A 19,832-nucleotide genomic window follows, 5' to 3' on the forward strand; every position below is an offset into this window, starting at 1 on the left:
CTTAGGGTTAATGGAGTGAGAAACACTCTACGCCTTTCAGCATTGATGCTTGCATTGGCATTCCCCAAAAGGATAATGGCCCTCTGGCTCCAGCCTCTAATCTATTCAGTATCGAGGTGAGTACCCTCTAAGTGGCTCTCCTCTGCAGAGTCGAGGATTCTTGTGAGTGGTCCGAGGACGTCGAGTAGACGATCCTGGCAACCCTTAAAGGACTTCTCCATACCCTTCGTGGGGTCACGCCCCAACTTAAAAAGGAATTTAATTAAATCAGGATCAAGATTAGGGGTGTAACATGTCTTATCACCCACAGAAGGTCTAGCGCATTCTGCCCTCAGAATGTTGCGAGTCTCTCTCTCCAAAGGATATCTAATCCATTTTTTTTACAAACTTTGCAACGTGTTCCTGAGGAAACCATTCTGAGCTCCGGGGGTGTTTCAAATTTTGAGGTGAGAGCATCTCTTCACCCAAAGGGTTACGAATCACGTCCTTAGAGGATGATGTTGCCTCTTCAAAGTATTCCCCAAAATCATGGTCCTCATCTTTAAGATCGAGGACATACTCATCTAAAAACTCAGAGTCATCTGATCCACGTTCGTCATAGCTATAATGAGCATCGCTTTTATGTGTGTCCCTTAGGACACCTGAACTCCTTGTGCCGCCAAGGACACCCAAATGATCCGAGGTGCGAAGACCTCCTTCACTCCCTGAGGTGCTAGGACCTCCTTTATCCATTAAGGTGCGAAGACCTCCCATGCTCAAATCATTATGATTGTTCTTCTTCTGTCTCTTACCCCGGACTGGCTCATCTTCTTGAGGGGGGCGTTTTGAACTGATGATCTGAGAAAGCCCTTCCCTCAAACAGGACTTCATCTCCATCTGGAGCATCTTATTAAATTTGACATTGCCCAAGTCTTGAGAGGGAGCGGAAGCCTCCTCTGACCCCGAGCTAGATATGAAGTCAGTTAAATCAGCTCAAACAAGGGGTATAAAAGAAACCAATGAGGCTAAGTAGGAAGATGACCAATAACAATGATGGTCAAGCAGGAACAATCCTGATAAGATATATAGTAAAAGGTAAAAATGACAATTCGAGTATTTAGACAAAATAAAATAAAACAGGCTCTTGAAATGAGCTCGGATAGAGTAATTTCCAATGAAATATATATCCCATAAACAAATTAGTGCAATGGGGAAACCCTGAATAATATCTCTAGATTAAATAAGGACAAAAAAACACTCGCTCGTAATTAACAACTGTCACTCGCCAGAGATTACGAGCACGTAATGAAAACCGAGGGGTTGTCAAGGAAACTCCCCACAATGCTCCGACGAGGCAAAGCGTGTTAAGAAAATGCCCTTAGCAACGAGCCTACGCGGCGTCGCCGTTGCCTAGGGTCATTCCTTCAAAGGCTCCGAGTCTCTCGTTGCGAGCGCGAGAGGGAAGCCGCGTAAGAAGAGGAAATGAAAAAAATTAAAATAATACTTACCGAAAATGGAAAACGATGGTTATCGCCATAACTAAGATGTGCGAGGCACGGGCAAAGTGAGTCAATTCAAGAATATAATTTTCTTTTTTTTCAGGGAGTTGAGATAAATACAACACGTTAATAAAACAGTACCAAACTGCGCGCAAACGGGGATGGGGGGGGGTCTGCTCCGTAAATTGGAGACCGGTAGTGGGAAGGGTGTGAAGGATTACGGGGAAGAAAACTGCCACACCATAAGCACACACCCATAGCAATAAAAAGAAAACCCCAAATATAATACAAGAATAGCATATAAAAAAAAAAAACTCTAAGCAAAGAGAAAAGAGATAATCAGAGACAAAATAAAGTTGGACTCATCTGCCAGGGAGCCGCATTTAAAAGAGGCTGTGTGTTGTTGGCTCATGGCATTTAGCTGTTGCCTTTGTTCTATTTGGAACTCTTGTATTGTGATGCGGCTGCTGGGATCTGCATTAAAGATGTATACATAATGTAGCCTCCGTTCTTGTAATGAAATTTCAATCTGGCTTCACTCAAGGCTGCAGCACTGAAACAGCCCTGCTACAAGTTATCGACGATGCCCTGCGAGTACTTGACTCAGGCAAGCCCTGTCTCCTGATCCTTCCGGACCGATCTGCAGCCATTGCCACTGTTAATCACAATACTCTTCTGATAATTTTTTTTTAAAAAAGGGTTTTGAAAGCACAGTGCTCAAATGGCTTGAATCATACCTCTCAGGCAGATCTCAGATGATCAAAATTTCAAACTGTCTCTCAACTTCAAAGGCTGTGGATCAAAGTGTCCCTCAAGACTCGATCCTCACGCCCACCCTTTTCAATCTTTACATGTACCGCTGGAAAACCTCCTACAAAAGTCTGGAATTCTATTATCACCTCTATGCTGATGACACACAAATCTATCCTAAAAGTGTCCTCTGCACACGGCATTTCAATCCTCAACACCAACCTCAACTCCATCCAAGATTGGATGTTATCTCATCATCTAATTCTAAATCCCTCTAAAACTGTATTCCTTCTCTCTATCTCAAACTCTCCTCCTCTTCCTGTTCAATCGTGGATGGATAATCTGAACATTCTTAACAACAAACCTACCATTGTTGACAGCACCAAATCCCTAGGTGTCATCCTGGACAAAAGACTCCATTTACATTCCCAGATCAACACCATGGCCAAGAACGCACACTACTGACTGCGCCTTCTCTGGGGGAATTCCGCATTTCATTCCTGAGCAAGACCTGAAAAAACTGGCCTATTCATTGGTTCTCTCTAGATTGGACTACTGCAACTCTCTCCTTGCTGGCCTCCCCTATACCCACCTAGTCCCTCTAAAATTAATCCTCTAGTCAGCGCAAAAGAAATGATCATATTACACCCATACCGATTTCTCTTCACTGGCTTCCCATTGAAGCTAGGTCAATTTACAAGACTACCTGCATCACCCATAAAGCCATACACACTTACACCACTCGCTACCTGGCCAACAAACTCAAAATATCAGGCGGCTCCAGACGTTCACGCAATGCAGAAAATGTATTGCTCGAACCTCCTACTTTCAAAAGGGAAAGACTTACAGCGCAATCCTTCTCAAGTAATGCAGCTAGAATTTGGAACTTGCTACCTCCAACCCATCGGCCCACCGCCTCTTTCCGGATTTTCAAAACCGATCTTAAAACTCTTCTCTTCCAAAGACACTTCTATAAATAATTTGCCTCAACTCAGGTCATGACCCTGATTACTACATGACACTCACAGGAGCTCAATTTTGAAAATATGTATTCTGTACTTGTATACAGTAATCGTGTCAACTTTCCTTTTTAGGTTGAGCCTGTAGGGGACCTCTTGCAATCGATTTGCTTTTTCGGCGAAAAACGTGCACGCGTTGCATTGCATTCAATGCCAACGCGTGCACGTTTGGAGATTCCCTTGTGGGAGCGAGCTTTGGATGGTGCACCTGCTCGCTCCCGCAAGGGAATCGCTCTGTGTGCTCTCGGCCTCACTACCATACTTGCTTTAAAAAATAGCGCCACGCTCATATTTTGCACCACAGTGCAAACGCAAGCTATTGGTAGCTTACATGAGATTTGTACCTTTCTTTGCGTTCACATTTTGTGCACAGACAACCATCCAAGGGCAAGCCACATATAATTTGTAATACCTCAAAAATGACACGTTACAGTTGAAAATCTATATCTATATCTATACTACTATTATAAAGGAAGAACTTTGCACCTTTGAGGCGGGTAAACTCGGGAACCACAGCGCCAATCCACACACCTGATACATCATTGTAATCGTCAGGGTGTGCAGATGGACATAGGCTATATAAATTATAAAAATATGCGTTATTTAAAAAATTACCATTAAAAAAAAAAAGTAGTCCCTTCGAAGTAGCGCCGGCCGCGACCTGCGTGCTGACGTCAGGAGCGCGGGGAGGAGCGGCGTCCAGCAACGCGAGGCGGAGCGGCGGAGATGGCGCGGGGGAGGAGCGGTGACGAACAGCGGAATGGCGGTGAGGACCGGCGGACAGGCGGGAGGAGCGGTAAGCGGCGAGGAGCGGCAGAGCGGTGAAATGAGGAGCGCGGGGGAGGAGCGGCGGCTGAGGTAAGGCTCCGGGCAGGCGGGGGACGGGGCTGCTTGAGAATGTCGGGGCGGGCGGGGGCCCTTAACACTCATTTCGGGACGGGCTGCTATGTCGGGAGGGGCGGGTGTCGGGGAAGCCTGATTGCTCCCGGACAAGGTCGGGGCGGGCTGCTAGTATTACAATAATCCAATTGCCCACTGTCTGCGCGTGGTGTCATTTGGTGCTAGAATTCCATGTAAAGCCAGGTCGTGCAAGTTTAGTAAATATGCCTGTTACAGACTTCTAGAATTGATTTTCCACCCCATCATGCCCACTTTGCTTGGATAATTATGGGTTTGAGCCACCCTTCACGATGCTACTTTAGTGCCGGGCTAAGTGCGAGGCCCTGGGTAGCTGCACACACTGCCCATGCCTAGCGCCGTCCTGGAGCGCTTTAAATGAGCACCTTTTACATTACACAAGGGCATATTCCTTCTTTTGAATCACAGGACGTCAGACTCGAACCTGTTTTCTCACCTCGAAGGTCGGCTGCTCTAGCCTTACACCACAACTTCGTCCACAAGAGACAGCAGCATTTTCAATCTTATATACAACGAAGAGATAGTTGTTGCTTATTTATCTTATGCAACTTACAACCATTGACAAAGCCAATAGTCCTGGCTTGCGCAATGCATTTTAAGCATATGCAGCACACTTCTACCTTTCAAGCAAATTTTTTTTTTGAAAAGTACCCACACTCTCCCTTAACACTAATCAATTAACGTGTTTTGGGAAGTTTCTCCAGCAAAATAGGAATGCTCTCAAGTCAGACAGCTGCTCCTTCTGCCTTTTTATTCGCAAACTTTCGAGAATCTTTTTTTTTTTAAGTATTAAGGGAACGTGTGTGCGCTTTGGGAAGACAGTTTATTTGCTTATGAAGTTGAAGCATGATGCATATTTAGCAAATGCAGCGTGCCTCTGCTTTATGTGCTTAAAAATGATTCGTTTTTAAAGCGTACACATGGTCTTTTTACAATGAATGTTAAAGTTGTTTCAGATGGTGTGAATATGCACTGATTATATTTGCGGAACGATTGGGTTCAGAATGTACCCATTTTCTGCTGGAAGCTATATTATTGATATGGTGGTGATTTGTTTTTTCTATATTGCAACTAAAAGGGGTGTAACCACAGGAGAGGAAGATTTAAAATTAAAAACACCCGTCTTGTGGGGTGTTTTCACTGGTATGGGAAGGCTCGCCTTAGTAAAACTGCTCCTCTGCCTTTTTTAAAGTTATTTTTTGAGTGTAACCAGCAGAATAGCGCCTGCACTTCTCTATATTCAGCTGTAGCCACACTGCTACTTCACACTAAAATAATAATTGTATGCAACCATACCAAATGTAAAGGCAGGAAGAGCTGCTGTGTGAATTTAGATTATTATTATTATTTCCATGCTGCCAAAGACAACTCGTAGAGCAGGTGTTGTCTATTTAAAGTGTTCCTCATCTCTGCTGATCTTTCCTTCAGCTGATAAAACAACTTGGCAATAACATCAAGAATATAATCTTTGTGTGAAAAAGACCTCAAAAGATCTCAAAAGGATTAGCAAACTTGATAATATAGTACACAAAGTGGAAAACAATATTTCATAAAGTAGGAAGTAGTGATGGCCAAAGCTAAATATTGGCTGCACTTTCAAGTATGTGTAGGCTTTAGCTTTTCAAATTCTCAGAACCGTAACTATTTCGCCACATCAGCGTTCTTTCTTGTGTAGCCTTTAACTTTCAAATTACAACAGACACTTTCTTGGCAATATAAAGTAAAGTTGCAAATAAGGAGCGGGCATGTCTATCCTCTCCTCTTTAAATAGCCCAGCATTGTAATGCATTTTCTGTAGACATTTAGGTTTACTTGCTGCACATTCTATTCCGGTTGTGTAAACTCAACAGTTTATCCTTTCCTAGTCGATCAACTGATTACTCTTCAGTTAAAGGGTAACATTCACTGCTGGTCTACACCATAGCATAACGACATTGGCAAAACCAATAGCTCTGGCTAAACACTCAAAGTTCTACCAGGGAGATCTATTGGCTAAGCCAATTCTTGCTTTATAATCGTGAATGTCTCTGTAACATGTTACTATGCCAATTCCACCAGGAATACCAATAAGTAGTTTTACCTACTTTCATGCTGCTCTCTCATTCCTTAAGTAATGCACTTCGTTCTTTTGTAAAGCGCTCTGACACCTCTTGGTAAAGTTCACGATATATATATAAAAGTGCATAAATAAATAAATAAAATAAACCAGGATGAAATGTTGGAACCACAATGATGAAACCCATCATTGTGGACTGCGCTAAATCCTTAGGTGTCATACTTGACAAAAGACTCAATCTAATCTCACACATCAATTCCATGGCCAAGAGCGCACGTTATCAGCTGTGCCTTTTATGGGGGATTCGTCGTTTCTTCCCGGAGAATGACCTAAAAACCTTGGTCCAATCGCTAGTTCTCTCTAGACTAGACTATTGTAATTCGCTTCTGACTGGCCTTCCCAAATCTCACCTCTCTCCCCTCAAATCAGTCCTCCATTCAGCAGCTCGCTTTATCTCAGGGTCCAAACGAAGTGACCACATCACTCCTATCCTGTCTTCTCTCCGATGGCTTCCCATCGAGGCTAGAGCTATCTACAAAACGGCATGCATCACCCACAAAGCTGTGCACTCTTCCTCCCCTCGCTATCTGGCGAATAAACTGAAATTGTCTGGAGACTCAAGACCGTCTAAGAATGCGGAAAAGTTCCTTTTTGAGCCCCCCTCCTTCAAAAGGGAAAAATTGATGGCACAATCATTCTCAGGTAATGCGGTGAGAATCTGGAACTTGCTTCCTTCTTCGCTCCGTGCCATCACCTCCATCCAGATCTTCAAAGCGGACCTCAAATCTCTTTTATTCCAAAGACACTTTCAGAACTAATTCCCTCCTTCTCAGACCCCGCCAGGAAGCTCTTTAGCCATTGTAAATTTGTCACATATATTTATATTTTTGTTTGTACATCCTGTGCTTGCTGCGTTTGATTTTGTGTTCCGTTTGGCTGTGTTGTTTTGATTCTATGGCCTGCTATTTTACGCCAGGAAGTTCTTTAGTCATTGTAAAATATGTCATTTATATTCAGATTTTTGCTAGTACAGTCTGTGCTTAAGATTGTGTGTCTTATTCCTGCGTCGTTTTGATTCTACGGCATGCTATTTTTATTTGTTCCATTCCTGTAACAGTTCTCTCATGTAATGTAACTGGTTCTATTGTACAGTGCTCTGACACCTTCGGGTAAAGTCCGCGCTTTATAAGGATGCATTAAATAAAATAAAATAAATAAATAAAATGACATTGAAAAGTGATGGGAGCACGATGAACGAAGGGAAAAAGAATTAAAGTGAAACAATGAAGACAGAAATGAAATGCAAACTTCAAAAGTAAGTCCATGAACTGTTGAGGGGGAGGTTAAGTGAGGAAAGGAGGAAGCCATGGCTTACTCACAGGCAGCGAGCCCCGGGGTAGGGGTGGCCGCACCACGCACAGCAACACCAAGGCGCCGTACAGCAACACGACCCCACCAGACGCCGAAGTCTCCTCCTGCCCGAAGAGCAGGGGCAGCTGCCGAAGAACTGCAGGCAGGCCGAGCCCGAGAGCCAGGGTCAGCCCCAGAGACAGCAACACTAAGGGGGCGGCTTGCCGCACCGAGGAGGCGGACGGAAGCAGAGAGCCCATGTCTGCCGCCTGTCTGTGCTGCCAGGCATCAGCTGCAGGGTACACCTACCAAGGGCGGTCCGGGGCGGAGCAGGCCGCCGACCAATAGCAGCTGGAACAGAGCGAGGCTCGTCGGCTCCCACTTCCGTATCTACAGTAAACACTGCCCACGTGCACGAATGTCATTAACACTTGCACAGACCAACCAGCTAACCAGTGAAATACCCTCCGCCCTCTTTTTATGGGAGAGATGCCATTATCTATCTTAGAATTAAAACAATCTCAAACACCCGCAAACGTTAACATGACAAAAGCATTTTTAATTATTGGATTTTTTTTCAATTAGTAATTGCAAGCGATGGTTTGTCGGAAAAAGGGCCTCATTTTTTATTGTAATCACAAGTGAGGAACCCAAACGCGCCAGTTATTCTCAAACACCTAAGTAAACGCGGCGGCCATGGCAGAGCAGATGTAGTTCACAGCCAATACTATACATTCCCACAGAAAGATATTTCCAAAGTATCATTTTGAATTCAGAACAAGGAGAATATAGTAGAAAATACATTATTTTTGTGGGCTGCAGTCCTATAATTAAACAGCATACTTTTGTGATTTTACTCTGAGTATAAAGAGTTAATGAACCTAATGTCTACATAAAAAAGTGCGCTATATTTAAATGTGTTCGGTATTTCTATGTTGCTTTACTTTTTACTGTGTAATTGCTGTTCCTGGAAATGCCTCCTATTTTAGTAGAGTCGCCGGCGTTCACTTTAGTCCTGCACAAGCTGCTGGACATTCGCTTAGTCCTTTTTGAAAGAAATCGCTCCCATCCTAAGATGTCCGCCATGTGTACGTGCACTGAGAGGTGTAACCCTTATCGTCCTCTTTTTGTTTTGATAGTCAACCTCGCCTCTTCATTCAAAGAAAGGCTAGTAATAACTTGCCAAGGTTACATTGAGTCAGAATGCAGAAGCGGTGAGGATCAGCTGTTGGTGAGCTGTTGTGCTTTGTGGAGGATCCTGGTGCGTTTTCTGGTCTTGAAATAAGGCAGGTTTACTTATTGATTAGCCCTTGCCTGCATTTTACCATGATGATTTCCATTGAATGTTATGCAGTAAAATATAATTAGTGCTCCCGGTTTTATGGTATTTATTTTTTCGACATTTCCATCTGTATTTAGCAATATTTAGTTTTACTTATTTTTTCTATATTTATCCATTTTATATTATGTTTTTTGTATAAATTACGCTGCAATGGGTATTTTCCACATTTATTTAACCAATAAAAGTATACTTACATTTGAATGCTCTAATGTTTTAAGCGGCATACAGTGCAATAGCAGAAATAACTGTATATCTGCACATCATTTTGTCTTTTTTCATCTCCCCTACCTCTCAATCTATACTTCTACTGGCCTGGCACTCATGATGGGCAGTAGAAAAAATCATCCAAAGAAGGGATATTTTCTGCATTATTCTGCATTTAAAAAAAATAAATACAGGGAGAAAAAGAAAAAGTTTTCTGTCTGTTTTTATCTGTAAAAACAACAAAATGGGAGCCCTAAATATAATAGAGAATATTTATTACCCACATATCATGAGGCAATATAAATCATTACTGTGAATCGAAGTTTGTCTATCCATTGAAAAAGTTAAAAGGGAGTTTCAGAAAAATCAGCAAATTTAACAAAGTCATTAATTTGTATAGAAATGCAGATAGTGGAATTGATAGAAAACTTAAAAATCATAGCATTTTCGCTTTAAAAATCTGGGTTCTGTCTTAGGAGTCAATGTGTTGGCATGATTGGAAGGGAGGGAGTGTTAAATGTGCATAATAAATAAATGTACCTAGAAATGCATCATAATTCACTCAGCTTCAAAGTGCATTCATGTCATATGCAACACATTTCTCCACTCCTGACTGTTGCACATTTGCGATGCGTATGTTTTTAGGTCTGATTTAAGATAGCTTTATGCAGCCAATCTGTCTAAAGATTTGTTCCTGCCTTAGAGTCTTCTTTGGAACTACCACCCCAAAAATTGTACTGTAATACTGTTTTTTGATCAGCGCTTCATTGTTGGAGATGCAAAGCACTTTTAAAGTATATGGTTGAAAAAGGTTGTTGGCTATGATTTTAGGAAAGCAATCTGACTTCATGTCATTATGGAAACTGTCTCCTGTCCTGGGGCTTTCAAGTGACAATCTAATGCATTCTGAGTGCTTTAGTTATGATTTGTTAGTTTAAAGTCCGGGACAGAGGACAGTTTCCAGGATGACATCATCTGGACTTATTAGCGTTTTATATTGGAGTTGTTGGGTGAGGTGCATGATGTTTGAGCTCTTGCAAAAAACACGGTGCAGCTTCATCACTGCGTGGGAGCATGAGCTGTTGAAGAATAGTGTTGGAATAAATGTAGTCCTGTACGCAGATACATACCCTTATTATTGAGGAATCAAGTTATGTATATGAAAATCTTCAAACGTTTTACACTTTCTGGTATTCAAGACTGTTTCAGGTTATTCTAGCAAGAAGCATGTTCCATAGCCAAGCTTTTTAAACTAAATCTGGGAGATTCATGTCTGCAATTGCATCTAAATCCCGTATTAAGTGTGACAGAATTGTGGGTGGACCAAGCTCTTTTGCCTAGGTGGTTGGATAGTGATCCTTTTACCAAAAGCTACGATCTCAGTTTTTGTCATGTTTAGCTTCAGGTCTTTTCGTAGCATTCAATAATCAACAGTTGGAAAGCATTGGCTACTGGGACAGCATTTAAAATCAGATGGGTTCTGAAATTTTAGTAACACGTGTGCTGTCTGCTTTATATTAACAGCAGAGGGCGAAGGAGGACATGCACTCAAGTAAAAGGTCAATATAGACTTTGAAGTGGAGGGGTGCGATGGTTGATCCTTGGAAGCTTCAGTCAGCAAAGGGTTAAGGAGAAGTGCAGGAAGAGGCAGTGGTATAAAAAGGGTAGGCTCTTTTTGAGAAAATGTGGCAATCCAGCAAGGGACCGTGCCTTATGCTCCTTTAGTATCCAGTCTGCTTATCAATTTAGGATAATGGGCATTATCAAAGGCAATAGAAAGTCCAAAAGCAGAAATGCCACTTCTCAAGCTGAATCAACGCTGAATTTGATCACATTTTATTTGGCAATCAATGCAGGTTGTTAAGCTCCAAAGAAGGCTGAAGCCTCTTCCGATGTCAGAGCGAAGATTGTTTTCTTCTTTGAAGGCCAATATTTGACTGTAGACATCACTATCTATCAGTTTGCGTAAGAGAAGACCTTTATAATTGAGCAATAAAACAGAACACTGGGTTGATGATTGTTTTTTAGAATGGGTTCTTAAGTAGGGAGGTTTGATATCATCAGGGAATAGACCGATTCCATTAAGTATTTAACAGGCCAGGTTGGCTGCTGAAATCTTAATGAGTATATCTTTGAAGTGTTCCAATGATCATGATGTGCCACAAACTATTATACATTTGGCAACATTATTTGCAAACAAAGGGTTGAAGGAAAGCAGTGCCAGTTGTGAAATGGTTTGGAAGGTCAAGGTAAAATTGGAGATAAGTGCTCTTTAATTTTTGCATCACAATATTTTTCCAGATCCTCTGCATTGGAAATTAAGTCGGCTGCTGGTGAGTCTCATAGCGCTTTTAAGTTGATGATTTTAGAGGTTGAACATTTCAGATTTAGGAATTGGTCAACACTCTTGTGAAGTTCCTTAGCTAGGAAAATCGCTCCTAAGATGTGCCATGAGTAATGAAGTATTTAAGCCTTTCTTACTGTTACTTTATAGATTGGGGAGTGATGTTTCAATCTCAGTTTGTTCTGAAAATTGCAGTCCGTTTTATCTAACAGAAAAAGTTTGCGTTTAACTCCCAAAGCAGCGAAAGCACAGGTACCAGAATTACTTGGATACTTGTTAAATGGGATTCTAATAGAGGTTCTCGTTTTGAGTTTGGAAGTGGTGATTAGATCTAGAGCAGCATACAATATGCTACCAGGGCCATTTGGATGTTACTTTGGTGCACAAAGGAGATTCCAATTTTGGTTGAGAGGTTGATATTCCCCATGGTGCAGCCACATTTGTCTTTTCACATGCGCTGCGGCACTTAAGTTCTTGGGGAAGGGAGTTCTGGACATTTGTTTTAGCTAATTGTTCTTAAGTCTTTGGCTGGAAAACCTTAGCTACCTGGACCACTTGTATACTTGACAGGGGGCAGTCAGACAAAGCATCTCATTTTTTTGAGTTGGGGCGTTGTGCTTTGGTCTGGTACAGCGGAGCGTGGAATATGAACATATTAAAGTGTGACTTCAATGAAGAATTACATTTTTTGGTGTGAAGCATAGTTATTAACTCTTGAGAAGGGAAAGCGCAAGCCCCAAAAACTGTTTGTGATTAGTCAAATACTGATGATCGTAACTGAGGAGGTAAGAGTTTACTTCTGAGATGCTGCTGGGCTGCAGAATGTGAGTTACATTACCCTATGACAGACATTTCAATGCTCTCATGCTTTCATGTGTTTTTCGAGTTGGCTACTTCTGTCATTTCATCACAATTCATCATTTTGAAGGACTAGTATATCACAGTGGTCTAGGACCTCCCTTTTAAGAGCGATGCACTCTTCTTTCCATCATGAATGTTATTAGTCCACATTTCACTGACAGGAAAACAGCTCAATTTACTGCTGCAGTCTGGTGACTTCGCCCCTTCAGAAATTCTGGAGTGTACTTGATCCTTTAATGATCGTGGATCTGTCTTTCAACCACTCATGGCGAGATTCTGTTCTCGTCCTGGTTCTAGATTGCGTGCCAGGTGGGCCAAGCCCTCCCAAGGTAGCCCCATGGCCCATTGATAATTAGAAAACCTTTGTTCTTTTTCTGAATGAGTTGCCTGGCCCTGAAGCCTCACATTCTCAGTTCAATTGTTTAGCTTTCATGCATAACACCAATGCCCTGGACTACTTCAAGTGCCTGGGACAGGTGTGACGTCAGTCCAAATGGTGTCTGTTATGTGTGTGTGTGAACAGCAAGGTTACCTGTGACAATCCCACTACATCATAAGAGATCTACCCGAGCTCTGATCACACAGAACTTAAGAGACAACGTATAGCAGAAATATCTTTTGCCATCCCAAGAAATGTAATCAAAAGTGTACGTACAATCGTGCAAATATCCGGAGTCTGCTAATATAATTTGAATGAATTTAAGGCACAGACACCACACTGTGACGTACTGGTGGCTGTGTTTTTATTGTCTCCCAAAAAATGATATCCCCCAAAAATTATAGATTTTGGTTATGAGTAGCTTTAAATTGATTATAGCTCTGCTGTAACATGTCGTAAAGTGTTGAGATAATATAGGGGACTAATGCTCTTGCTACTGAAATGTTCCTACAAGCTACGGCTTCAAAAATTCAAATATTGTGGCTCACCCTCTCATTTCTGACAGACGAGTGGGACAGCAAGCACTGTAAACAAATGTATGTCCTGGTATCAGTATTACAATTCTGAGGCACAGAGTGTCCCTCAACTAGATAACCACACTTATTGGAGTTTCAAATAATTGTGATGTTTTGAGGCGTTTTGAAAACAAGAGTGCATAGTTCGTACAACTTAATGTTATTAGCTATTGAGTGACTAACCGCTGTCAACGTTGCACACCTTTTCATTAGAGGTCTTGAGAAATACAGGGTCACAGTTTTCACAACTATGGTGGTAAAGGGTTGGGAACATGATCACACATTCTAGTATCTGGACAAGAAGAAAAGATGAAGAGGCACAGAGATGATGGATAGAGGTAGATTAAAGGAGAAAGCGAGTTTAGAAAAGACGAAGGCAAGGAAGAATAAGACAAAAAAATGGCAAGGAAAGAAATGGATCAAATAGGATTAAAGGAGTGGGAAGAAGGTAAAAGAAGAAATATTATGAGAAAGATGGTTGATTAGAGAGGAGTAGTAAGGGCGAGAATGTCATAAAGTAGAGAAGGCCAGAAGGATGTTGTGAAAGGTGGATAAAGTAGGATGAAACAGGTGTCTGAGAAAGTAGGATGATGTATTAGAATGGAGCTTGAGAATGATGAAGAAAGTGTTTGATGGGACTAGGGAGATGGACTGGCATGTACTGAAGGAGGCGATGAGAGGTGAGTAAAGGGAGAGGAGTAGGGAAGGATAAAGGCAAAGGATGAGGTTGTTTTAAGGAAGAGAAAGGAGGGTGGTATGAAAGATGAGTAAATGATCAGTGGTTGGGGAGGGAATAGAGAATGAGGTGAAGAGACTGCATGTGATTGATAGAACAAAAGTTACAGGCAGGGAGAGTGATGAAGAAAGAGAGGGTGATGGTACTGGGAGAGACTATTGGGAAAGAGGAAGTGAACATGAAAGACTTACCAATATGCCAGTCACAGTTTAGGGGAAACAGTTCAGATTTGAGACACTCACATGAGCTGTACATTTTTTTTGTTCCCCTAAAATAGGCCCTGCTCGAAAAAAAATTAACCAAATATTCTTTGAGGAAATAACCACCCTATGAGAAGTCCAGTATTCAACCTCAGGAACTGTACTCAGTACAGTGGACTGCTGCAGGTAGATTGAGATCCTTATTTGATGTGTAGTTCTTTCACGTCAGAATATCAACTTTGTTTGCCCTTCAAATTGTTATCACTCTTTTTGGAAGTAAAGGTACAGAAGTACCATGACTTTAAAAAAAATGCACAGCTCTTTACTATCTCTTTAAAATTCATATGGCCCAGATGGATCACCTTCTTCCTCACCGGAAGAACCTAGAAGATCCACCTTTCACCTCTGAACCCAAGGATATCACCAGTGGTATTCCTCGGAGCTCATCCCTCAGCCCCATGCTCTTCAACACATATATGACCCCACCGTCCAATATCTTCAGATCCCATGGTCTCAACATAATTTCCTTCGCAGACGACACCCAGCTCATCCTCTTACTCATTGACGAACCCACCACCACCAGGACCAGCTGACTGGTCTATGGCAATGCCCTCTACGTGGGAATCGCTGCACACCTTCTACAGAGACTTTCAACCATACAGAACGCTGCAGCCAGACTCATCGTCTACCTTCCTGTAGGAAACCACATCACATCCCCCCTCCCGAAATTCCACTGGCTCCCCATACAGAAGAGATGCCAATTCAAGCTGCTGTCACTCACACACAAGGCTCTACACAACCACTGACCCGCCTACACTAACCACTGCCCAAACTTCAACCAACCATTAAGAAGACTACGCTATACCTCCCTTTCATTTGCCCATACTTCCTGCACCCACCAAAGCAGAAGTTGGGGACGCTCCTTCTCTCACATCACAGCAAAGACCTGGAACAGCCTCCCCACGCACCTTCGGACCATCACCTCACTTCCAGAATTCCGAATGGCCCTCAACACCTGGCTGTTCGAATAAGCCTCTGGGGCCTGCAAGCGCCTGGATACCCTTTCCGGTTATTAGCCTCTCTTTATAAATCCTGATTGATTGATGGCCCCAAAGTCTTTGTAGATTTTGTGCATGCTGATGAGTATATTCTAGATAATTCAGGCCTTGGCGCTGCCACTGTTCAAATGTTGAGTTCTACCAATGAAGAACACGTCCAAGGCAGCAGGAGTGCAAGGTCCAATCACGCACACCTACACAAATACAGTCACACACTTTTGTGCAGTAGCAGCTCAAGCTTCCTTTACATACACAAAATCGCTACCACATAGGCAGCAGCAGTGAAGGTGATGCTGGCAGAAGACGGTGAGGTGAAGAGAGGAGAAGGCTAAACCGAGAAAGGAGAGCGTGAAGGGTAGGAGAGTTAAAGGGAGATAGACGCAGAGAGGAGGTGGATATTGAGCTAGAGTGGGAGGACAGTGAAGTAAAGTGAAGAGAAGAAGAGTGGATTGGAAAGAGAGTAGTATGGGGCAGAAACTAGGAGAAGGGAAATGCCAACTAGTGGCGGGAGAAAAGGGTAAGGGGAAGACAGAAGGGTGATGTGGAGAGATTATATATATATATATATATATATATATATATATATATATATATATATATATATATATATATGTATATGTATATATATATGTATATCTTTTAAGGGACGATAGAACTCTTCCTTCTAGGGGGCAAGTGAAAGAATGCTTTAATCAACTGCCTTTTCCCACTTATTGCCCCAGACCCTGGAATGAAGGGCAAAGTAGCCACCCAAGGCTAGAGGTAAAGTTGGACTTTGAGAGCTCCACATAACCAGTAGAGCTTCGGCTCTACAACTGCAAGTCCAAAACTAGCATTAGCAAAACCTATGCTACATTTATTGGTCTAAGCCATCTATTTGCTTGGTCAGTGTGTTTTATAGAGCCATGTTGTACAACAGCAGGGCTTCTGTGTAGCATATATGAAAGCCAAAATCATTTTTCTAAAACGCTTGTATGGTATGGCATACCATGTCCATGACATGTCATGGTATGGTATGGCCTGCCATTGTATAGTATGTCATTATAAAGTATGATATAGCTTCTTATTGTATAGAATGGTATGTCATTGTATAATATCGTATTGTATGGCCTGCCATTGTATAGTATGGTATGGCCTGTCATAGTATACTATGGTATGGCTTGTTATTGGATAGTATTATATGGTATGGCTTCTCATAGTTTGGAATGGTATGTATTGCCTCCCATTGTATAGTATGGGATGTTATAGTATGGCCTGTCAGTGTATATTGTCCCATAGCATAATATTATTAAAAAACACCCCACAGGGGCGTGGCTTGACCGGCGATGTGAGCAGACGCGTGATTGCGGAGCTCCCACCGCGTTGGGCCCATCATTGGCTATTACTGCGGGGTTCAGGAGTCCAGACCCGCCACACACCTCCCTAATACCCCTGACCAACTGGGCAGCGTGTCTGGACACGAAACCTCCGTGCTCCGCCTGATACACGGCAGGGACGAGCGGCCGGCTTGCTACGAGAGGGTCCGCCCGGTCCGTCCGCCATCTTGAGACCTCGGAGGAGGCGGTCTGCGGCGGGACCTAGCAGACCCTGGGGCCGTCGGCGACCATCGGCTAGAGCGACCCCCGCCCTACCCACGCAGAAGACTTGCGACGCCCTTACCTGTGGCTGCAGCGGTGACTGGACGGGAGCCCCTGAGCGGCTTCTGGGTCCGGAGCGCCCCGTTAACCGCGTTTCGAGGTGAGGTGAAACTGGGAGGCGGCAGGACCCGGTATCTGGTCCCAACGAGGGGCGGAAGCACTGCTAGCCTCACCTCCCCAGCGGGCTGCTGAGAGAGAGCGGCCCTGCGGAGCCGCGGTAGAAAGCAGCGGGGACGACCGGAGCGGAGAACTGGGGCGGACGGTGCCCCTGGGGCACTTTGGAGAGCAGACGGCGCCGGCCGCGCTACAGCCTGCGGGGACACGCCGGGACAGCGCAACTTCGCAGCGGCTCCTCCCTGGGGGTGAGTGCAGGCCTGGGACTATAGTGTGTGTCACTCTGGTACTAACCCCCCCTCTAGGGGACTAGTGACCCCTGCTGGTGCGGATCTGCTCATTGGCCTGGCTGGCCGTGCATTGAGAACGGAGGCGCCGTGGCCTAGAGACCCCTGGACTGCCTGCTCTGCTACGTGGGGTGTGAGCTGGGAGCTCGTTGCTGCGGGGAGTGCCGTTCCGGGGCCCGGACCCCCTAAGTGCGCTGTGACTTTGCGCCGGTGCCCCCCACCCCCCCCCCCTTTTTTGTGCTATCGCTCAGGCGGCCTACATCGGGCGAGGACCCTGACGCGGCCTAGCCGACACCCTGTGGGCCGCGCGGAGGATGACGCGCACGAACAGGAACAGTAAGGCGGAACCAGCACCGACCCCCAAGGGGAACCCGGTGACGGCCATGTGGGGCAAAGTGGGAGCGCCGGCGGCCAGTGGTGGCCCACCTGCGGAGATGGCGGACTCCCCCCCGGTCACACAAGCGTTTATGGCCGCCTTCATGACCGACCTTAAGACTGAGATCGGATCCCTGAGGTCGGAGGTCCACTCGTGTGTCACGGAGCTTCGGAAGGAAGTCACGGACCTGGGGGACCGTGTGGACAGCCTGGAGAGAACGGCGGACACGCGCACCGAGGACCAGGAACATCTATGGCAGCGCTTAACGGCCCTGGAACAACAGAACATTGAACTCCAAATCAAGCAGGAGGACTTGGAGAATCGGGGAAGGCGGAACAACCTCCGCATCCGCGGCGTGCCGCTCGGAGAAGAAGGGGAGGACGTAATGGACTTTGTGGCGCAACTCCTCCACGAGGTGCGGGGCGACGAGGATGTATCGCCTCCCACGCTGGACCGGGCTCATCGGGTAGCGGCACCTGCGGGGAGGTCGGGGCTTCTCCCGGACATCATCACACGGGTGCACTTTTTTGTGGAAAAGGAGGAGATTTGGAAACGTGCTCGGGACAAGCCGGACCTGCAGTACAAGGGCCACAAGATCCAGCTCTTCCAGGATTTGGCGCCCAACACCCTGAAGCGGCGACGCGCTTTCCGCCCAGTGACGGAGAAACTGCGGTCCCTGAACATCTCATACCAATGGGGCCATCCCTTTGCACTTATCTTTCAGTGGGAGGGTAAGCGTAAATCCTTGCGATCCTACGATGAGGCGGCGTGACTCCTCAACATTGCAGGCTCTCCCCCGGGGAGCCCCTCCGGACACCCTCCAAGCAAGAGGACGCCGCTTACCCCGGACTGGACCACAGTGCCGAGGAGACAGCGTGCGACGCCTGTTGACGCGCCGACGACTAGCCAAGCCAGGCAGGAAGTCATCGCCCACATTAGAGCGCTGGAGGAGGCAGAGATCGACCGTGCAAACCGCTCCCCTGCGGGACGGTCCTCCACACCGTGAGATGGCCAGCGCACATATGTCACTCTACTTGAGGTACTGTTTTCTTATACCCCTCCGGAGGGCGGGGATGGTTGTGGGGCGGGAGGGAAGTTGCTTGGACTCCTGATCTCCTTGTGCTGGGCCTAGGAAGGTGGGGGCTCCATACCTTCTAGTGTTCCCGGCCAGTCATGTCCCACCGAGACTGTCTCCTGGGGAGTGACATCCCGATGGACATTCAAACCCGTGGGTGTAGGATGCCCTACTCTGGAGACAGTGTACCTTGGCCCAGTTGGCCACGTCTTTACGGCCTAGGCCGTCAGCCCTTCAGGCTGCTGAAAGTTTGGCTTTCTCATTTGACTTTCTTTTTTCTCTTTTTTCTGTCTTTCCTTCCTTTCTCTGTCCGCTATGGGGGGCTGGGGGTGGGGGATGGTGCGGGAAGCGGGGGTGGGCCCTCTGGGTGGGGCTCTGAGCTGGTGGGTGCTCTGCTGCGCGTAGCTTTGCGTACTAACCTTAGGGACCCCCAAGATGGCGAGTGATATAGCCAGACCCCTTAAGATTTTATCACTCAATGTTAAAGGTCTTAACTCACCTAATAAGCGCCAACAGCTCTGGCATTACTTCTTGCAACAGGACCCGGACATCATTTTCATACAGGAGACCCACCTTCTCCAAGCAGATACAAAGCGCATGGCGCACCCTAGATACCCCCTCCAATTCTGGGCTTCAGCAGATACGAAAACGGCAGGGGTGGCAGTTCTGTGCAAAGCTGGCATCAGGCGGGGTTCTGACAAGCTCTTCCGGGGTGGTGACGGTCGCTTCCTCAAGGTATCGGTCGAGGTGGGTTCCCGCCGTCTTATGTTGTGCAATGTGTATGCGCCCAACCTGGCGCAAGATCGCTTCCTTCGGGATCTTTTGCGTGCTCATGTCCTTAGGGGTGGGCCCTCGATTGTTCTGGGGGGCGACCTTAACCTGGTATGGTGCCCTACGATGGACCGGAGTGCGGGCTCCTTTCATGGGGCAGGGGCGATGTCCTCGGCGCTACGCAAACAGATAGGCGATTTGGGTCTCTTCAACGCGTGGCGCTACTTTTCCCCAGACAAAAGGGAATATTCTTTTTATTCTAGTGCTCACCGCTCTTATTCCCGCATCTATCATCTGTTCGT

At 45.3% G+C, this 19,832-nt stretch overlaps 2 protein-coding genes across 2 annotated transcripts in view; one reads left to right on the plus strand and one right to left on the minus strand.

Moving 5' to 3' along the window:
* LOC144791668 (D-beta-hydroxybutyrate dehydrogenase, mitochondrial-like) overlaps positions 1-7,892 on the minus strand; it is a 94,703-nt gene extending 86,811 nt beyond the window's left edge. Inside the window, exon 1 of the mRNA XM_078666400.1 lies at positions 7,601-7,892. Coding sequence (XP_078522526.1) covers positions 7,601-7,831 — 231 coding nt within the window. The 5' untranslated portion in view covers positions 7,832-7,892. The remainder of the gene's footprint in view (positions 1-7,600) is intronic.
* Positions 7,893-8,774: 882 nt separating this feature from the next.
* Positions 8,775-19,832, plus strand: part of LOC144791669 (D-beta-hydroxybutyrate dehydrogenase, mitochondrial-like) — a 131,453-nt gene continuing 120,395 nt past the window's right edge. Inside the window, exon 1 of the mRNA XM_078666401.1 lies at positions 8,775-8,857. The gene's annotated coding sequence lies outside the window, so the exon portion shown is untranslated. The remainder of the gene's footprint in view (positions 8,858-19,832) is intronic.

This window comes from Lissotriton helveticus, chromosome 11, assembly GCF_964261635.1.
Source record: "Lissotriton helveticus chromosome 11, aLisHel1.1, whole genome shotgun sequence".
In the NCBI taxonomy this organism is placed as follows: Eukaryota; Metazoa; Chordata; class Amphibia; order Caudata; family Salamandridae; genus Lissotriton; species Lissotriton helveticus.